General features: G+C 38.3%; 1 protein-coding gene across 19 annotated transcripts in view; it reads left to right on the forward strand.

The window, feature by feature from the left end:
* Positions 1-14,591, forward strand: part of ptprk (protein tyrosine phosphatase receptor type K) — a 110,717-nt gene that overhangs the window by 79,118 nt on the left and 17,008 nt on the right. For 14 of the 19 annotated variants that reach the window (XM_069708506.1, XM_069708512.1, XM_069708517.1 and 11 more), the window contains 11 exons: positions 1,021-1,203; positions 1,864-1,983; positions 2,295-2,404; positions 2,505-2,706; positions 2,817-2,922; positions 3,308-3,380; positions 3,548-3,670; positions 4,009-4,083; positions 4,342-4,378; positions 9,705-9,840; positions 12,962-12,991. In XM_069708506.1, the coding sequence (XP_069564607.1) occupies positions 1,021-1,203; positions 1,864-1,983; positions 2,295-2,404; positions 2,505-2,706; positions 2,817-2,922; positions 3,308-3,380; positions 3,548-3,670; positions 4,009-4,083; positions 4,342-4,378; positions 9,705-9,840; positions 12,962-12,991 (1,195 nt within the window). The remainder of the gene's footprint in view (positions 1-1,020; positions 1,204-1,863; positions 1,984-2,294; positions 2,405-2,504; positions 2,707-2,816; positions 2,923-3,307; positions 3,381-3,547; positions 3,671-4,008; positions 4,084-4,341; positions 4,379-9,704; positions 9,841-12,961; positions 12,992-14,591) is intronic. The other 5 variants (XM_069708515.1, XM_069708521.1, XM_069708522.1 and 2 more) reach the window with 1 other exon arrangement.

Here is a 14,591-nt window from a genome sequence, read left to right on the forward strand (position 1 = left end):
TTTAAAGATGATAGCTTTCTTGTGGAAAATGGCAGCTTTTCTGTTAAGCGGGCCGCCGCAGCAGCTTGAAGAGTATGTTCTCCATGTTAGGTGATCCTTACTGTGGAGTGACAGGAGAAGCAGAAGGAAATAAACATTCATGTAAATGCGCTGCCTTGGCATATGGTGGACTCGTATGAGCTGGCAGAAAGGAGAAGAGGACCGGCTTGGACTTGCGTTTGCAGTCTTTCCTGTGTGTGTGTGTGTGTGTGTGTGTGTGTGTGTGTGTGTGTGTGTGTGTGTGTGTGTGTGTGTGTGTGTGTGTGTGTGTGTCTGTCGGGGGTGACTGTGGGGTTATTGATCCAGTTAAATGAGCCAGTTAAGGTAATTAAAGCCCTGGGCACCAGGGAGGGAAAGTAGATTATATTGACAATAACAGTCTGAATACACATAAAAGATGGAAACCAAAGATGTGCCCTGTAGAAGTTATTGCATTTGAGAAATGGTTGAATGGCAGCATGGAGCAGAAATAGGCGTTTGTAAAAACCCAGTTGTTTTATCTTGCGAAAAATAATGACTCAGCACTCTTGGTGTTTTTTTGGCAACACATCGTATATTTGCCTCATACTCGAAGTGCACAGAAGTTCTCAACCTCAGAAACTTTATAAAACCTTTTGAGGTTCATTAAAGTTTCCTCGCATGCTAATTCATCAAAGCGTATATCTACAGTATGATCAGAACGCTGCAGCCTAAAACAAGTCATACAGTCATAACTTCTTTCATTATTCCGATATTGTGTCATTATGGCACCAGCATGTTGAACGGGAGACAAATCACAAATCGGCTCCTTGCCATTTGATTTTTTTCCCCTTTCATCTCCTCTCTCTCTCTCTCTCTCTCTCTCTCTCTCTCTCTCTCTCTCTCTCTCTCTCTCTCTCTCTCTCTCTCTCTCTCTCTCTCTCTCTCTCTCTCTCTCTCTCTCTCTCTCTCTCTCTCTCTCTCTCTCTCTCTCTCTCTCTCTCTCTCTCTCTCTCTCTGTAGAGCCCATGAGGACTCCAAAGAGGCTGAAGATCGCCGAGACCAGATCCCGTTTGATAGCTGTGGACTGGGAATCACTGGGTTACAACATCACCCGCTGTCACACCTTTAATGTTACCATCTGTTACCACTACATGACTGCCAACAACCGCAGCAAAGCCGACTGCCTGGACATGGATCCTAAAGGTACCACTCCGTATGATTGTTGAGACGTTCTCTGCTGCTGTCATCTATTCTCGTGTTGTTTTGGTATTCATTGAATATCACACTTGTGAACAAGACGTCTCTTTGACATTCTGGTTGGTTCGGGTTAATCAGCACCTATTTTATTTTACAGGCAGCCATTTGATTCAATTTTAATATCAATGCTCAAAATAATATCAATTTATATTTGAAAATATATATGAGACAATATCATGTATGATTCAACCAGTCCTTGTAAACTACTAATCAAATATTGGTAAAAAAAAAAAACATTGTCTATGTACACTCAGGATAACCTTTAGATAGATAGATAGAGATAGTTAATTTATTATTATCTCTTCATTTTTACTTGTTTATCTGATTATCTTGTATGAAGAGAAATTTAGAGAAATTTAATAGCCAACTATTTTGAGAAGCGGCTACTCACTTAAGTCTATGTTCAAGCACATACTTTTAAACAACATTTAAAGACATTAGTTACATTTTTTGACGTTTTATAGATTAAACAACCAATAGTTTAATTTAGTAGATTAATCAGTAAGAAAAATTATAGTTATTTGCAGCCCTAAATGCTTTAACAAATGTCATAAATTTGTGTTTGACAGTAGAATCTGTTTTCTTTCCTCGTTTCCTTCCTCTCAGCACCACGCCACCTAGTGGGAAACCTGCCCCCTTACACTAACGTCAGTCTGAAGATGATTTTGACCAATCCAGAGGGGCGGAAGGAAAGTGATGAGACCATCATACAAACTGATGAAGATGGTGCGAAACACAAAACACACTTCATTTATTTATTCATGTACTTACTTCCTCATTTAAAGTGTATTTGTTGAAAGGTTGTTATTGTTTGTCAATAAGGGGTATACATGTATCCAATGCCGTGATGCTTTTGTGCACAGCATATTTACAGGCACTGTTAAGGTGACACAACTGGTGGGAAGTGAACATAAAGTGTGTGTGTGTGTGTGTGTGTGTGTGTGTGTGTGTGTGTGTGTGTGTGTGTGTGTGTGTGTGTGTGTGTGTGTGTGTGTGTGTGTGTGTGTGTGTGTGTGTGTGTGTGTGTGTGTTAACAGTTCCAGGTCCAGTTCCCAGTCAGTCTCTTAGAGCCACTCCATCTGAAGAGACAATAAATCTTTACTGGAAGGAACCAGCTGAACCCAACGGAGTCATCATACAATATGAGGTACTCTCAGTAGTCAGAGCTGTTGTAGGAACTAAACTAACAACATGCTCCGTCAGAAAAGTGTTTCAAAAGTGGTTTCTGTTTCCCTACTTCACCTCAGATCAGCTACAGCGGACTGCGTTCATTTGACCCTTCGGTGCCTCTTCAACGGCCGGGACTCACCGTGTCTCTGCCCTCAAACGCCACCCACCACATGTTTTCTCAGCTCCACCCGGGTGTCACGTACCAACTCTTGATACGAGCATCTACCTCCAAAGGTTTTGGTCCTGCAACCACGGCCAACGTGACGACTAATATTTCAGGTAGAAAATAGGTTTTCATTTGTGTGATTGACACAATAACTTTTTTGTTATCACATTTAAATACAAACTTGTTACAGCTATACTAATGCAGACTCATGCTCTCTCTGCAGCCCCAACAATAGATGAGTATGATGGGTCAGAGGCCTTCCTGAATGAAACTGCAACAACTATCACTGTCCTGCTCAAACCTGCCCAGGCAAAGGGAGCACCCATAAGGTACGCCTGTATGTTACACCACAGATGTAGCAGATGTATTTGACAAGTCCATAAGTCTTATTTTCAGCATTACATTTTCAAGGAGTGGTAAAATGCCTCCATTAAGTAAATAAACAATATTATAAATATATTTGTCACCAATACAGTAGTTAAGCTTGAACAATGCAGTGCAGCCAGTTAATATTAGGGTATAATTATTAGAGTTTATTTTCATACATCAACACAAAAAGGTTAGCCGTGATTAAAATGGCAAATTAAAATAAACATGACACTATAATTTTTCTAGAAATAAGATGTATCGCTTAATTTACAATTAGTGTATTAGTAAAAAAAAAAAAAAGAAGCTTGAATCATAACTTTATTTCCGTCGTCTGCTTGTCCACAGTGCGTACCAGATTGTGGTGGAGGAAGTGAATCCTCAGCGGACACGTCGTCAGGCTTCCTCTGACTGTTACGAGGTGATTATTAATCCATTCTGCAATCTTCATTTTTGTTATATTTGCACAAAAAAACCTCTTCAGTTTAAATGAATATACAATGAACTGAATATGTCCTGTATATTGCATTTGTCCACCAGATTTATAGACATATTGTGTTAAATGTATATATATATCCTCATCCCCAGGTCCCAGTTTCCTACCACAGTGCATCTAGCGGTGGATCTCCATATTATTACGCTGCCCAGCTCTCCCCCAGCAACCTGCCTGAGCCCCTCCCCTTCACTGTGGGAGACAACAAGACATACCAGGCAAGTCTGTTTATCAGAACAACACTTTATGTATGTAGTGCAGCAGAAATATCAAGTGAAAAGATACAGAACAGAGACAGTAAGATTACACAAGAACCAAGGTGACAGGAAATGGGGAAATTAAGTTGGTTTGTTATAAGATACCGTAGTGGAAACAGGTGGTTTAAGTCTTAAACATAGTTAGACTTGCAACCAAACAAACCCTCTTAGAGGTCACAGAGTACTTTCGTCAAGGCTACATAATCCAAATGTTTAGATATCCTTCTGAAATCAGTTGCTGGTGGTCTTGATATTTCGCCTCATAAATAGCTAAACTGATGCCTCCTTCTGCTCCCCAGGGTTTCTGGAATCCTCCACTGGCTCCAAGGAAGAACTACAACATCTATCTTCAAGCTGTTAGCAGCACGGAGAGGGTAAATACACATTTAATCATATAAAGACGCACTAAAAGCACAGTGAACTCTCACCTGCATACAGCATGTAAACATTCGAAGAGACAGTAATAAACTACATTAGTTAAAACTAGTTCGAACAAAACTTTGTAATGCATATTACTTTAAAAAGCTGCACATACATTATGCACAGTATTTATAATGCAAAGTTCAATTCTCTCATTTAATGCTATAGTGGTTTGTGCAGGACTCAGGTATCTTGTTCTTCTTTTTCAACAGGAAACTAAGACGCAGTGTTTGAGGCTGGCAGCTAAACGTAAGAACACACTCTCACTGTTCACTTCACTTTCTGCTCATAAAGATCCTAAATTAGTGTTAAATAGACCATTTAATACGACTCAGAAGGTAAAAATGTTTTACAAATGTGTCTGCTGAGACAAAAAAAAAAAAGCAGAATCAATAGAAGGATTATGTATTTTTATGCATTTCATCTTGTCAGTAATGATTATCTTCTGTTGTTAAACTGGTTAGCGTTCCTTAATGATTGTTGTTCATCTATTTATCTCTCTGTTTTGATGGAATATACTGTAATAACAATCTGAACAGCCGCTTACTCCTATGCGGGTTGTGTTCAATGGAGATGTTTCTGTATTAGGAGCATTAGAGATGGAAATATAATGTGTGCATGTTCGAGACTGTGTGTGTGTGTGCGCGCACATTCAGCCCCTGTATATGCACACAGTCTAAATGTCAGGTTTTTACCAGTAGCCATATGTTGATAGATTATCAGACGGGTTTAAAACAGTGCGGACTTAATCCCCGGGCAGCTACACACAAGCACAAACACATAAAAACACATGGAAGTGCGCACACAGTGTTTTGAGGAAATATTTTTAGAAATGCAGCTGATGGGTCAGAGTTTAGCTGGCTGCCGTGACAACAGGGATAAGCAAAAAAAAATAAAAATACATTATCATGTTTTTTTCAATGAATTTGACTGTTATGTAGAAAGTTGTGCCAAGCTTCAAAGCCCAGTGAAGGTATTTTGGCGTTTATTTGGCTGTTAATGTTGAACTACATGGCATACAAAGGTGAAAATTTAAATGAAAGCAAGATATGCCCACTTTTGTACAAAAACATGGAGCTATTTTCCTTGCTTTTCAAGGGTTGACAATATAGTAATGTCTACATTTATTTCGGACGCATAGCAGAAACATGATTGACACCATTAGGTAAATATGAAAGCAGTTGCTATTTAATTTTCTCTCAGTTAACCAATCAATTACTTGACAATTTTTTTTTTTTATTATTTTTTTTTTTTTTAGCTCTACAGACACAAAACAACAGCAGACATCAATGACCAAACAGCAGATGTTTCTAGGTTTTATTGGTTTACTGGTTTTATTAATGTGGATATAAGACAATTTCCTTTTTTTTTTTTTTTTATCTTCACATTTTTTCTTGGGACGAAGAACTAAGTTTACGTTATATTTACACAACATCCCAAAAGGTGTGGGAAAGACAAAATCATAGTCATTAATGTCGTCCCTGTCTGCTCTTTGTTCTACTGCACTTTGAGTGTTATTGCAGTCGGAAGGTAAGTTACAGTGTAATGCTTTTCTGCATTCACTTGCTTTGACCTTGTAGTGCAGAAGGCCCATAAAACTACACAATAAAAGTGACATCATTTTGAGCACAATCAGCCATAATGATTGCAGAATGAATCATTATGGCTGGCTAAATTAAGCTGATTAAGTGTTTGTATAAAAACCCATCAAGATGCAGGCGTTGCAAACCAGCTCAGGCTATAAATTTGGCGGTGTGTGGCGTTGTTCCAGGTTGAAAAGAAGTGCAGTATAAAGGGAGATTTTTTTTTTTTTGTAAAAAGAAACATGCTTCCTCATTAACAAACCCTTACAGCTGATACAAGTTCCCTTTTGTTCTCCTCAGGTCAAAGAGTTCAGTGTGACCAGGACATGAGTATGTAGTCTCAGAGGGAATTGATCCCGTAGGATAGATTAAAGGTTTGGTTCAGGCCCTGCGGTGCCTCTAAAATAAGCAGAAACGTGGGGAAATGTCTTACTTTCCAGGGTTATCGTATTTCAAGGATTGCTGGTGGGTTGTATTTACTGGAGCAGGTGGTCACTTCACCCCCAAAGCTGCTAAAACACGATGGCGCTCTTTCTTTCTGGCCTGAGGAGGTCTGAGTGAAGCTGAAAGAGTTTAGAGAGGATTTTTTTTAATAAGGGAGACGGACACACTAATGGACAGAGAGGTCAGACGACTGTCCCTTCCTTTCTCTCCCTGTCCCTCTACATGTGTGTGTGTGTGCACTCAACCATGCGTCCGGGAGGGAGGATTAAGTGATGGTGGTCCTATTAGGTCATCTGGGGTATTGTGTATTGTCATTGCTGCCTCAGGGACTTTTATATATATGTGTGTGTGTGTGTGTGTGTGTGTGTGTGTGTGTGTGTGTGTGTGTGTGTGTGTGTGTGTGTGTGTGTGTGTGTGTGTGTGTGTGTGTGTGTGTGTGTGTGTGGCTGTGTGGGTAAGTTGTGAGGGTTAGTGTACTGACCTGGATCATTTTTACAGACATTAAGAGCTGCTGCCGACATTATGAGGTCAGGCTGAAAAGCCTTTAAAGATTGTTTTTTGGTTTTGTTTGGTCTTGTTTTTTTCCTTTCTTTCTCCTATGTGCTCTTTTAATGGTTCCTCTGCCTCACAGTTTTGGAAAGAAACAAGTGTTGTGTTATTGTCATTAATCACAAAATCAAAGGGAAAGTTTTGGCAGAAATGCTAAACCAAAGATATTCTAGGGGACAAACTACAATCTTTAACCTTTTGACCCTTATTGAACATAAAACACTGAAAATATATATATAAAAAAAAAAAAATCCAATAGGGTAATCAAATTATTCTTTTTTTTCTTCTAAATTACAGATTTGCTACCATCAGGATTGAAATGATTTGCCGCTAAGAATCATGAGCGGCCGACAAAGTAAAGTCACTGTTGGGTTTGGATTTGGTGTTTTGAACTTGCTGACGACAAGAAAAATGTAGAATAATGCCCTCCTATCCTTTAAAAGCAGCATTTCGACTGACCCTCGGTTGCATTTCGTAGTGTAATGTTGTTACGTAACGACATGGTGCTGGATGGAGGCATTTCAGAAATGTTGGTTGCAAAAACAGTTATATCAAAGTAATATGTTGAGGTCATAAATATTGATGCAGATAAAGAGAGGGAGAGGGAGATTATGTTTATCTTGTTGATATTTAGCGTAAGAAGTGGATTATTGTTTGATAGATGTATTGCATTATGTTGATTTTTTTTGTGTGCATATGCCTTTGAGTTGGATTATTTGGATTATCATAATACACGATAATGTTCTTACGCCACTGTATGAACTATTCTGGTGTTATGAGATCAGATCGCTAAGCAGAGCTCGGGAGCCTGAAAACAAATGCTCTCCGTCTTTCTGTTGACTTTGTGTCCGTGATCAACAGGGCTTAAACTCCTCTACAGAGTGCACTCTGCCTGAAACATCATCGCTGAATTATTTTCCAAACAGACAAAATCAGGGGCTTCAGTCAATTCTCTGAAGTCATCAGAAACAGAAATGAGTTTGACGACAAGGTGACAATACACGGTGACATTGGTGCAGAAACTTTGGACAGCGACGGTCAAATTGATTTTTAAAAGCCTTTCTCAACAAGAGCGTGGCGCCAAGGATAACCTGAAAAACACCGAAAACAGCAGCACACACGCGGTCAAGTTGATTATTTCTTTACTGGTGTGCATACAGTCAGTGTCTCTTTATTTTTCATGTTTTCTTTAGTGTGAGTGCAGCTGGGATTAGGAGTGTGCAGAGTTCACTGCCTCAGTTCATTTACCATCAGGTGATGATAAAACAAAAATAAAAGCTGAAGGTTTTAAGCTGAATTCTGTGTGAGATGAGTGCGTTTAGCTCCGTTGACCCTCCAGAAGATGGTACAAGTCAGGGACGTTAAATTGTAAGATTTACTAGTTTGTCTTTAGGAATTGTTCTCTTTTTTTTTTGTATGTCGAAATTAAACTAAAATTATGCTTTATAATGTTCAGATACAGTAGAGGCTGTAGAACCTCTCTTTATTTCATTATTACATAGCAACCGTATTAATGAAGAATTTACTGTTAGTCTCAGTTATTAAATCTGTGAGCCAAATAACCTTCCTCAGTAAAACCTTTCCCGTATTTATCAACTGGAAGACGGTTACCATGGCATTTGTGTTTGCAGTTGTTTGAATTTTCTTTACCATGAATATTTAAAGCCTTGATATTTACCTGCTCTTTAGTGCAGGGATGATTAAACCTTTCTAATTAAATAGCTCATTTGGAACTGTTTCTTTGTCACGCTCACCACTTTCTTGATGCAAGGCGTTTTGTAAAGGCATCTTCAGAGAAAACAGTATATCTCCTGCGGCTGTTAGAGGCCATACTTTTCCAGCCTGAGCAGATTAAGGATTGTGTCAATATAACAATACTCAGTGCCAATATTCACCATTATTTGTTTAACTGCCTTATAGTTAGTGCAACAGAGCAGTAGTTCAGAGATGTGAGTAAGTCTACAAAAGCTGAATTTGCCAGGTCCCTGGAAATCTTAGATGACTGGTTAGTTTGGTTTTGTTTGGCTAGTTTGCTTTCCCAGAAGATTATTGCAAACACAGAAGGTTTGGGTGGTTTAAAACATCATTAATCGTGCAACTCTGACAAAAACTCACTCATCTGTATGAAAAAAACTGAGATAAAGCTTCTGAGAACCATTTTAGATGCTTTTGTTTGATTTTTAATCTTAGTTTTGTGATTTTTCCCAAAAAATAATTTCAGCTTCTTTAAGTAGCTGTATTAGAGGCGAGAAAAAAAGTTCGCTTATCAGTGGAAAAGACATCAAGTGATAAACTAGTAATTTTACGGCCAATGCGTTCCCAGGTAGCTGGCAGCTTTTTAAAAGATTGCTCGACATCTGTCCAACAGAAATGGCCACCATACTCATGTCAACAGTACGGCACAAAAAGTAACCTCAAGCTCGCAGAGCTTTTAGTACTTTTGTGATTGATATTTTACAGTTTACTCGGAGACATTTTTTTTCCACCTCTGCTGTCCAGCAAACATTAACTCTGCAAGTCACCGACAGAAACAAAAAATATAAAAGTGAGCACCAGACACTATAATAATAAATAATAATTTAAAAAAAATACTTTTCACCTTTTTTATTTAAAATTTGTTCAATTTTGTAGCTTTTGCAGACGGTGCTAGTTTTATATTTTGTCATTTATCTTTACACTTTACACTAAAGTGCATTTAAATACCCTTTTAAAGAAACACAAAACCACCATTCTCTTAATGGACACTGTATTTTAATGTGGTTTTTTTTATTATTTCAATTTGCATCTTGTAAATACACCAATCTTTCAATAATGGGAATGCAAATTATTATTATTATTATTTATTTATTTTAAATTGAATAATTTTCATTATTTTGTCCATGTATAATAACCACACAAAAAGTAAATCAGTAAATGAATGTACAATTTTGGTAGAAAAGCTGTATTACTGTATATTGGAACCACTTTCTTTATGCCGTTTCATTTTGATTACCTTTTAGGTGCCACGGAGGAGCCAGAAGTCATCCCTGACCCCGCTAAACAGACAGACCGGGTGGTGAAGATCGCTGGGATCAGCGCTGGTGTTCTCGTTTTTATACTGCTGGTGCTGGTGGCCATCCTACTGGTCAAGAAGAGGTGAGTGACGTCTCTCTAACCACACCCACCACAGCAGCTCTGATGAGGAGTTTAATGAAGAGGGCAAATATTACATGACCAATACTGGACGTACACACCAACACGCATGCAGATGCAGGAACACACAGACAACACGTGCTCCTGAATCCATTCTCTCGTTGTGTGTTGCTGTAGTAACACCATCTTCCATCCATCCACCATAAACGTTGATCTCCCCTCAGAACCAGTTCGATCGCTTCCTGAAGTTTGCTTTGTTTTTAAGGCGCCACAAGGCCCGAAGGCTTGTTTCCCCAGAATCCATGTGAAAAAAACAACGTTTCCACAATTAGAAATTCCTGCCTCGAGGTTGTGTGATTTAGTTTGAGAAAGATCAGCAGTGATGTTCTTTTTTTTCTTGTACATTACAGCTGTTGAATCAAACCTGATGAACAGCCACAGAGAGCAGTTGGCTAAAGTGAGAGTATGAAAGAGAAAGGCAGTGAAAGAGATTCTCAAACAAAACATCTCTCGCAACAAGATTGAAGTTAGAAAATGCAGCCATTCATGAATTATTTTCATCATCGCTACCTCAATACACCAATAAGGAAATATAAACAGAACTTTACTACCTTTTACTTATACAGCAGTATAACACTGCGAGAAGTCGGAGCTGACTTTGGTGTCACTGCTTCCTTTTTTGCCTGCGATGTGTTGATTTGGTGCAGAGCTCCACCATGTGGTGGCTAAACACAGCTACAACATGAGAACGACACGCATGAGCTCAAGCGCAAAGTTTATTGCAGTCAATCAAGGCAGAAGTGCGAAGACAACTCTTGTAGATTTTTTTATTTTTTATTTTTTTAAATCAGGTAATCTTATTCTCAGGATATATATTTGAATTTAATATGTAAAGAAAGTAATACTTTGCTATGACTAATGCATGTCTATGAAACCCTACAGGTTCGATTTCAAGTGTTCCACATTCAGTCCAAGTGAAACATGTTCATCAACCACTGCAGTAATTTACAGTAAATTGCTGGTCCCCAACTTTTCATAGGCACACAGTACCATAAGTGAAGATATATGATGTGGTATATGAACATAATCAGAACCTGAATTACAAAAGTTAGACATGTTTTAAATCAGACAGTTGGCTTTTCACGTATGAGCTGCTTGGCATTGATCAAAAATGTATGAGTAACTGTGAGGTTTTGTGAGGTCAAATTATATATTTTTTGTATTTTTCAGGGAGTGTGTGCATATATGTGTGCGTCTACATTTAAAACTCATGAGTGTACATGTGTGCAATATCAACTATTGATGGACATGTAATTCTTCCCTTGATCAATTAACTTGAGGTGGTGTTCAAGGATCCTGAGTGCATCATTAAAAAGACAATAATTAGGGAATGTAATTTTCACATTCAGGACTGATATATTTAGTAAAACATATTGTCATAAGTATTGTTCGTTTGCCCGTGGGCCACGATATATCTTGGAGAAATTAAGAAGTTTTGAGGCGAATCCGCGTCATCTTTAGGAAATCTCTCTTTCTGAAAATATGGGACACGATTGCCTCTGAACTTTGATGTCTTAAATCTTTCCAGAGGCACCAGGAAAAGAGTCTCTCAATTACAACCAATCAGGATCTCACTCGACAAATCAAAAACAATTCCAGACATTAAATTAGTCAGTAATGAACTCTCTTCACCTGTAGCCCCTGACCTCGATATTTTCTAGTCTTAATTTGCGTAATGAAAGTATGTGAGCCTGCATTCATACCGCAGCTTTACTGTCAGAGTGTTTTGTAGATGGTGACCAGAGTGAACTGAGCTTAAAGTGTTGGGAAGATGTTCTATTTTAATATATAAAAAAAATAATTTTGCAGAAGCTGTAACGTGTTTTGCAGGGTACTCCTCTTTGTAATATTCAGCAGTATTTGAGACACTGTGTGTACTCAGTGGCCTGATTGCTGTTACACATTTTTACTTTATCTGCCCCGAGCATTTTGTCTTTTTAACTGCGACTGAGTTTAATGTCTGTTATTGTTGTGCAGCTGAACTGCAGCCGCTGCGAAGATCAACTTCCTGTTAAGCATTTGAACTAGACTACAAATAAATGTGCAAGATAGAGAAATATAAGGGACTGCTGATGAAGGGAATGCTTTGCCTATACCTTTTTACATAAAGACAGCACACACAGGTCACGTTAACATCATTTTTCGCATCATTTTTTTTAACACCGATCAACTCATGACAGCAGTTTAAAATATTTTTTGCACATATTGGGATAACAAATTGTGTTTTAGCAACTTAAAATGAGTTTTCAAACCTTTGTTTCAGTTATATTATAAGTTTAGTTTTGAGCGTGACACTATTTGTGTTGAAAAGTTCCCTCTGGTTTTTCTAAACTTATGTGTAATATAACTTTGACATGTGATGTAACAGCAGTGCACCTAGAAGAGACCGTACGTCAGCCTCATGAGCGTGAGGTTACGTTATTTAGTAGTTTTCTCTTCCATAAAGGTTTCTGGGGAGATCAATCTTCATTGTCATTAAACCTTTTACAACTTTGAACGATACTGCATCTTTAAAATGGTGGGACATGATGACATTGCAATGACATCATGCTTGCTTTGCAGGAAGCGAGCTGCCTGGTGTTACAGACTCAATAGCTTTGTATCAGTTTTGACTGAATATTTAACTTTCATAGGAGTGAGTAAAAAAAAAAAAAAAGAAGGTCATTGGATGAATAGGCCTAAATCTGTAATCAAGGCCACCTAGTAACAGTTAATGTAGTTAAAATATTGCATGAATACTTTAAAATGACGCTTCCAGAAGTGAAGAAGAGAAAGGTTGCATGTCGACAGGTTGATATCGATAGTTAATTGTTATTCTAGTAGTTGTTATTCCAGTTTCATAGCTTGTTTTGTTGTTTTTATTTAGCATTAAACTTGGGTTTTTGCTTTTTCTAAGTAGCCAGTAGCTATTATGGCACCCCGTTGCATGACCCTCAAAGTTTTAGCAATCAAAGGGTGTTTTCTTCTGTTTCTGTTGTTACTGGTTGAGACAGGACAGTATTGTCCTAATTTGCATATCCCCTTGTGTCTCATTCTTTGCTTTCTGATTGGCTCACAACCCCAGGAGGACCTACTATTCATACTCTTATTACCTGTAAGTAAACGATCAATCAACAACCAGCTCACCTGGCTGCTGTTATCTTATTGGGCGAATTATTAGTGGCTAGTTGTTGTTATTTTTAAAGATGCAGTATACTTTTTTCAAGACAAAACACATTTTCAGCTCTGACCAACCAGCCAAAGCCATCCTCATTGACGCCTTGCCAGATGGGGGGGGGGTCAGTTCACTTTCATGTCAGTCAGTTCAGGATTTTTTATGAACTCCTTGTTTTCAAGCTTTTTTAGATTTTGAAAACTTTGAGATATTGAAAAGTGTTTTTTTTTTAATTTTTTTTTTTTAGAAGGACCATGTTGATGTTTTCACATCTAAAAATCATGAGAAATAAAAGAATGCTGAATCATTCACAGTGCCATAATTGATTTAAAGGACTGAACTGATAGTGAATTGACCTCAGCCCCGGTGTCCTCTACATGCTCCAAAGTTGCTCTGAAGCAGGCTAACGCAGGCCAGAGTTGGCCGTAAAACCAGAACAAAGCGGGCCGAAGTGGGACGACACGGGCCTGAGAGTGTTATTTGAAAAAAGAATGCTGCACTTGTGACTTGTAGCTCTTTGTGTGCATGTAGTCATGTGATCATCCATCCGCCCATCAAGTCACAGGTATCATGGTAAAACTCTCCTACACGTGCTCTCCTGTCTGTGGATCTGAAACCAGTTGGTTTCCTTTTTGGGACACCTGGCCTCTGATTTTGTGTCGGTTTAGTTCTTATGGTGGGTTTTTTTCTTCTGTTGTGGGTTCTTTCTTCTCTACTTATTATTTGTCTGTCACCGGCTGTGACCAAAAATGGATCCTGAATCAGTCATTTACCTTTTAAGTATAATATTGACGAAGTCACATGAATTCGTTATTTTCCGACATCTACAATAACCAGAAACATAAACTAGATGTGACAAACTGTAAAGGAGAACAAGGTGCGCGACTGATGTAGCTTAAAGGTCCTGTGAGAAGGTATTAAAGGGGGAATGGAAAGAGAGGTGATTTCATTTGATAACATGAGCATAGATTTGGCTCGATGGTGCAGCTGAAGGTCACCACCACCACTTTATACCAGGAAGCAGCAGTTTTTCAAGACGTTTGAGGGAAATGAAAAGACAGTTTTGCATCTATTAAAAATCATTTATCAGCAACAAAATTTATCATCTATACTTTCTCTTTCCGTCCCAATACGGACCATTAGAGAATTGTGAGGTGTCTTGGCATATAGTTTCAAGAGGCATGCTCAGTAAATACAAGCACATTTTCAGGAACTCAAAATTAGATTTTAGAATTCAGACCAGAAAATATATATGTATATATATTTTAAGTACAGATCCATTGTAGTCTGGTCTCAGCTTCCCTCCTCTCTTCTTCTGTTTCATGTTCTTGCTCCCTTACAATCAGTACAAATACACAACATATGGTTGTTTATATTCTGAATATCCTTCTATCCTGTTTTTAATGTTTCCTGTTAGCCAACAAATAATTCAGTCACAAACACACAGAAACAGCCACTCATGGTCAACAGTTATATCTATGTTTCTACTCTGAGTGTGTGTGTGTGCGTGTGCGTGTGTGTGTGTGTGTGTATGTACATA

This window comes from Brachyistius frenatus, unplaced genomic scaffold (genome assembly GCF_029030835.1).
Source record: "Brachyistius frenatus isolate BFR_SWC_R1_liver_20210118 unplaced genomic scaffold, ASM2903083v1 Contig_76, whole genome shotgun sequence".
NCBI lineage: Eukaryota > Metazoa > Chordata > Actinopteri > Embiotocidae > Brachyistius > Brachyistius frenatus.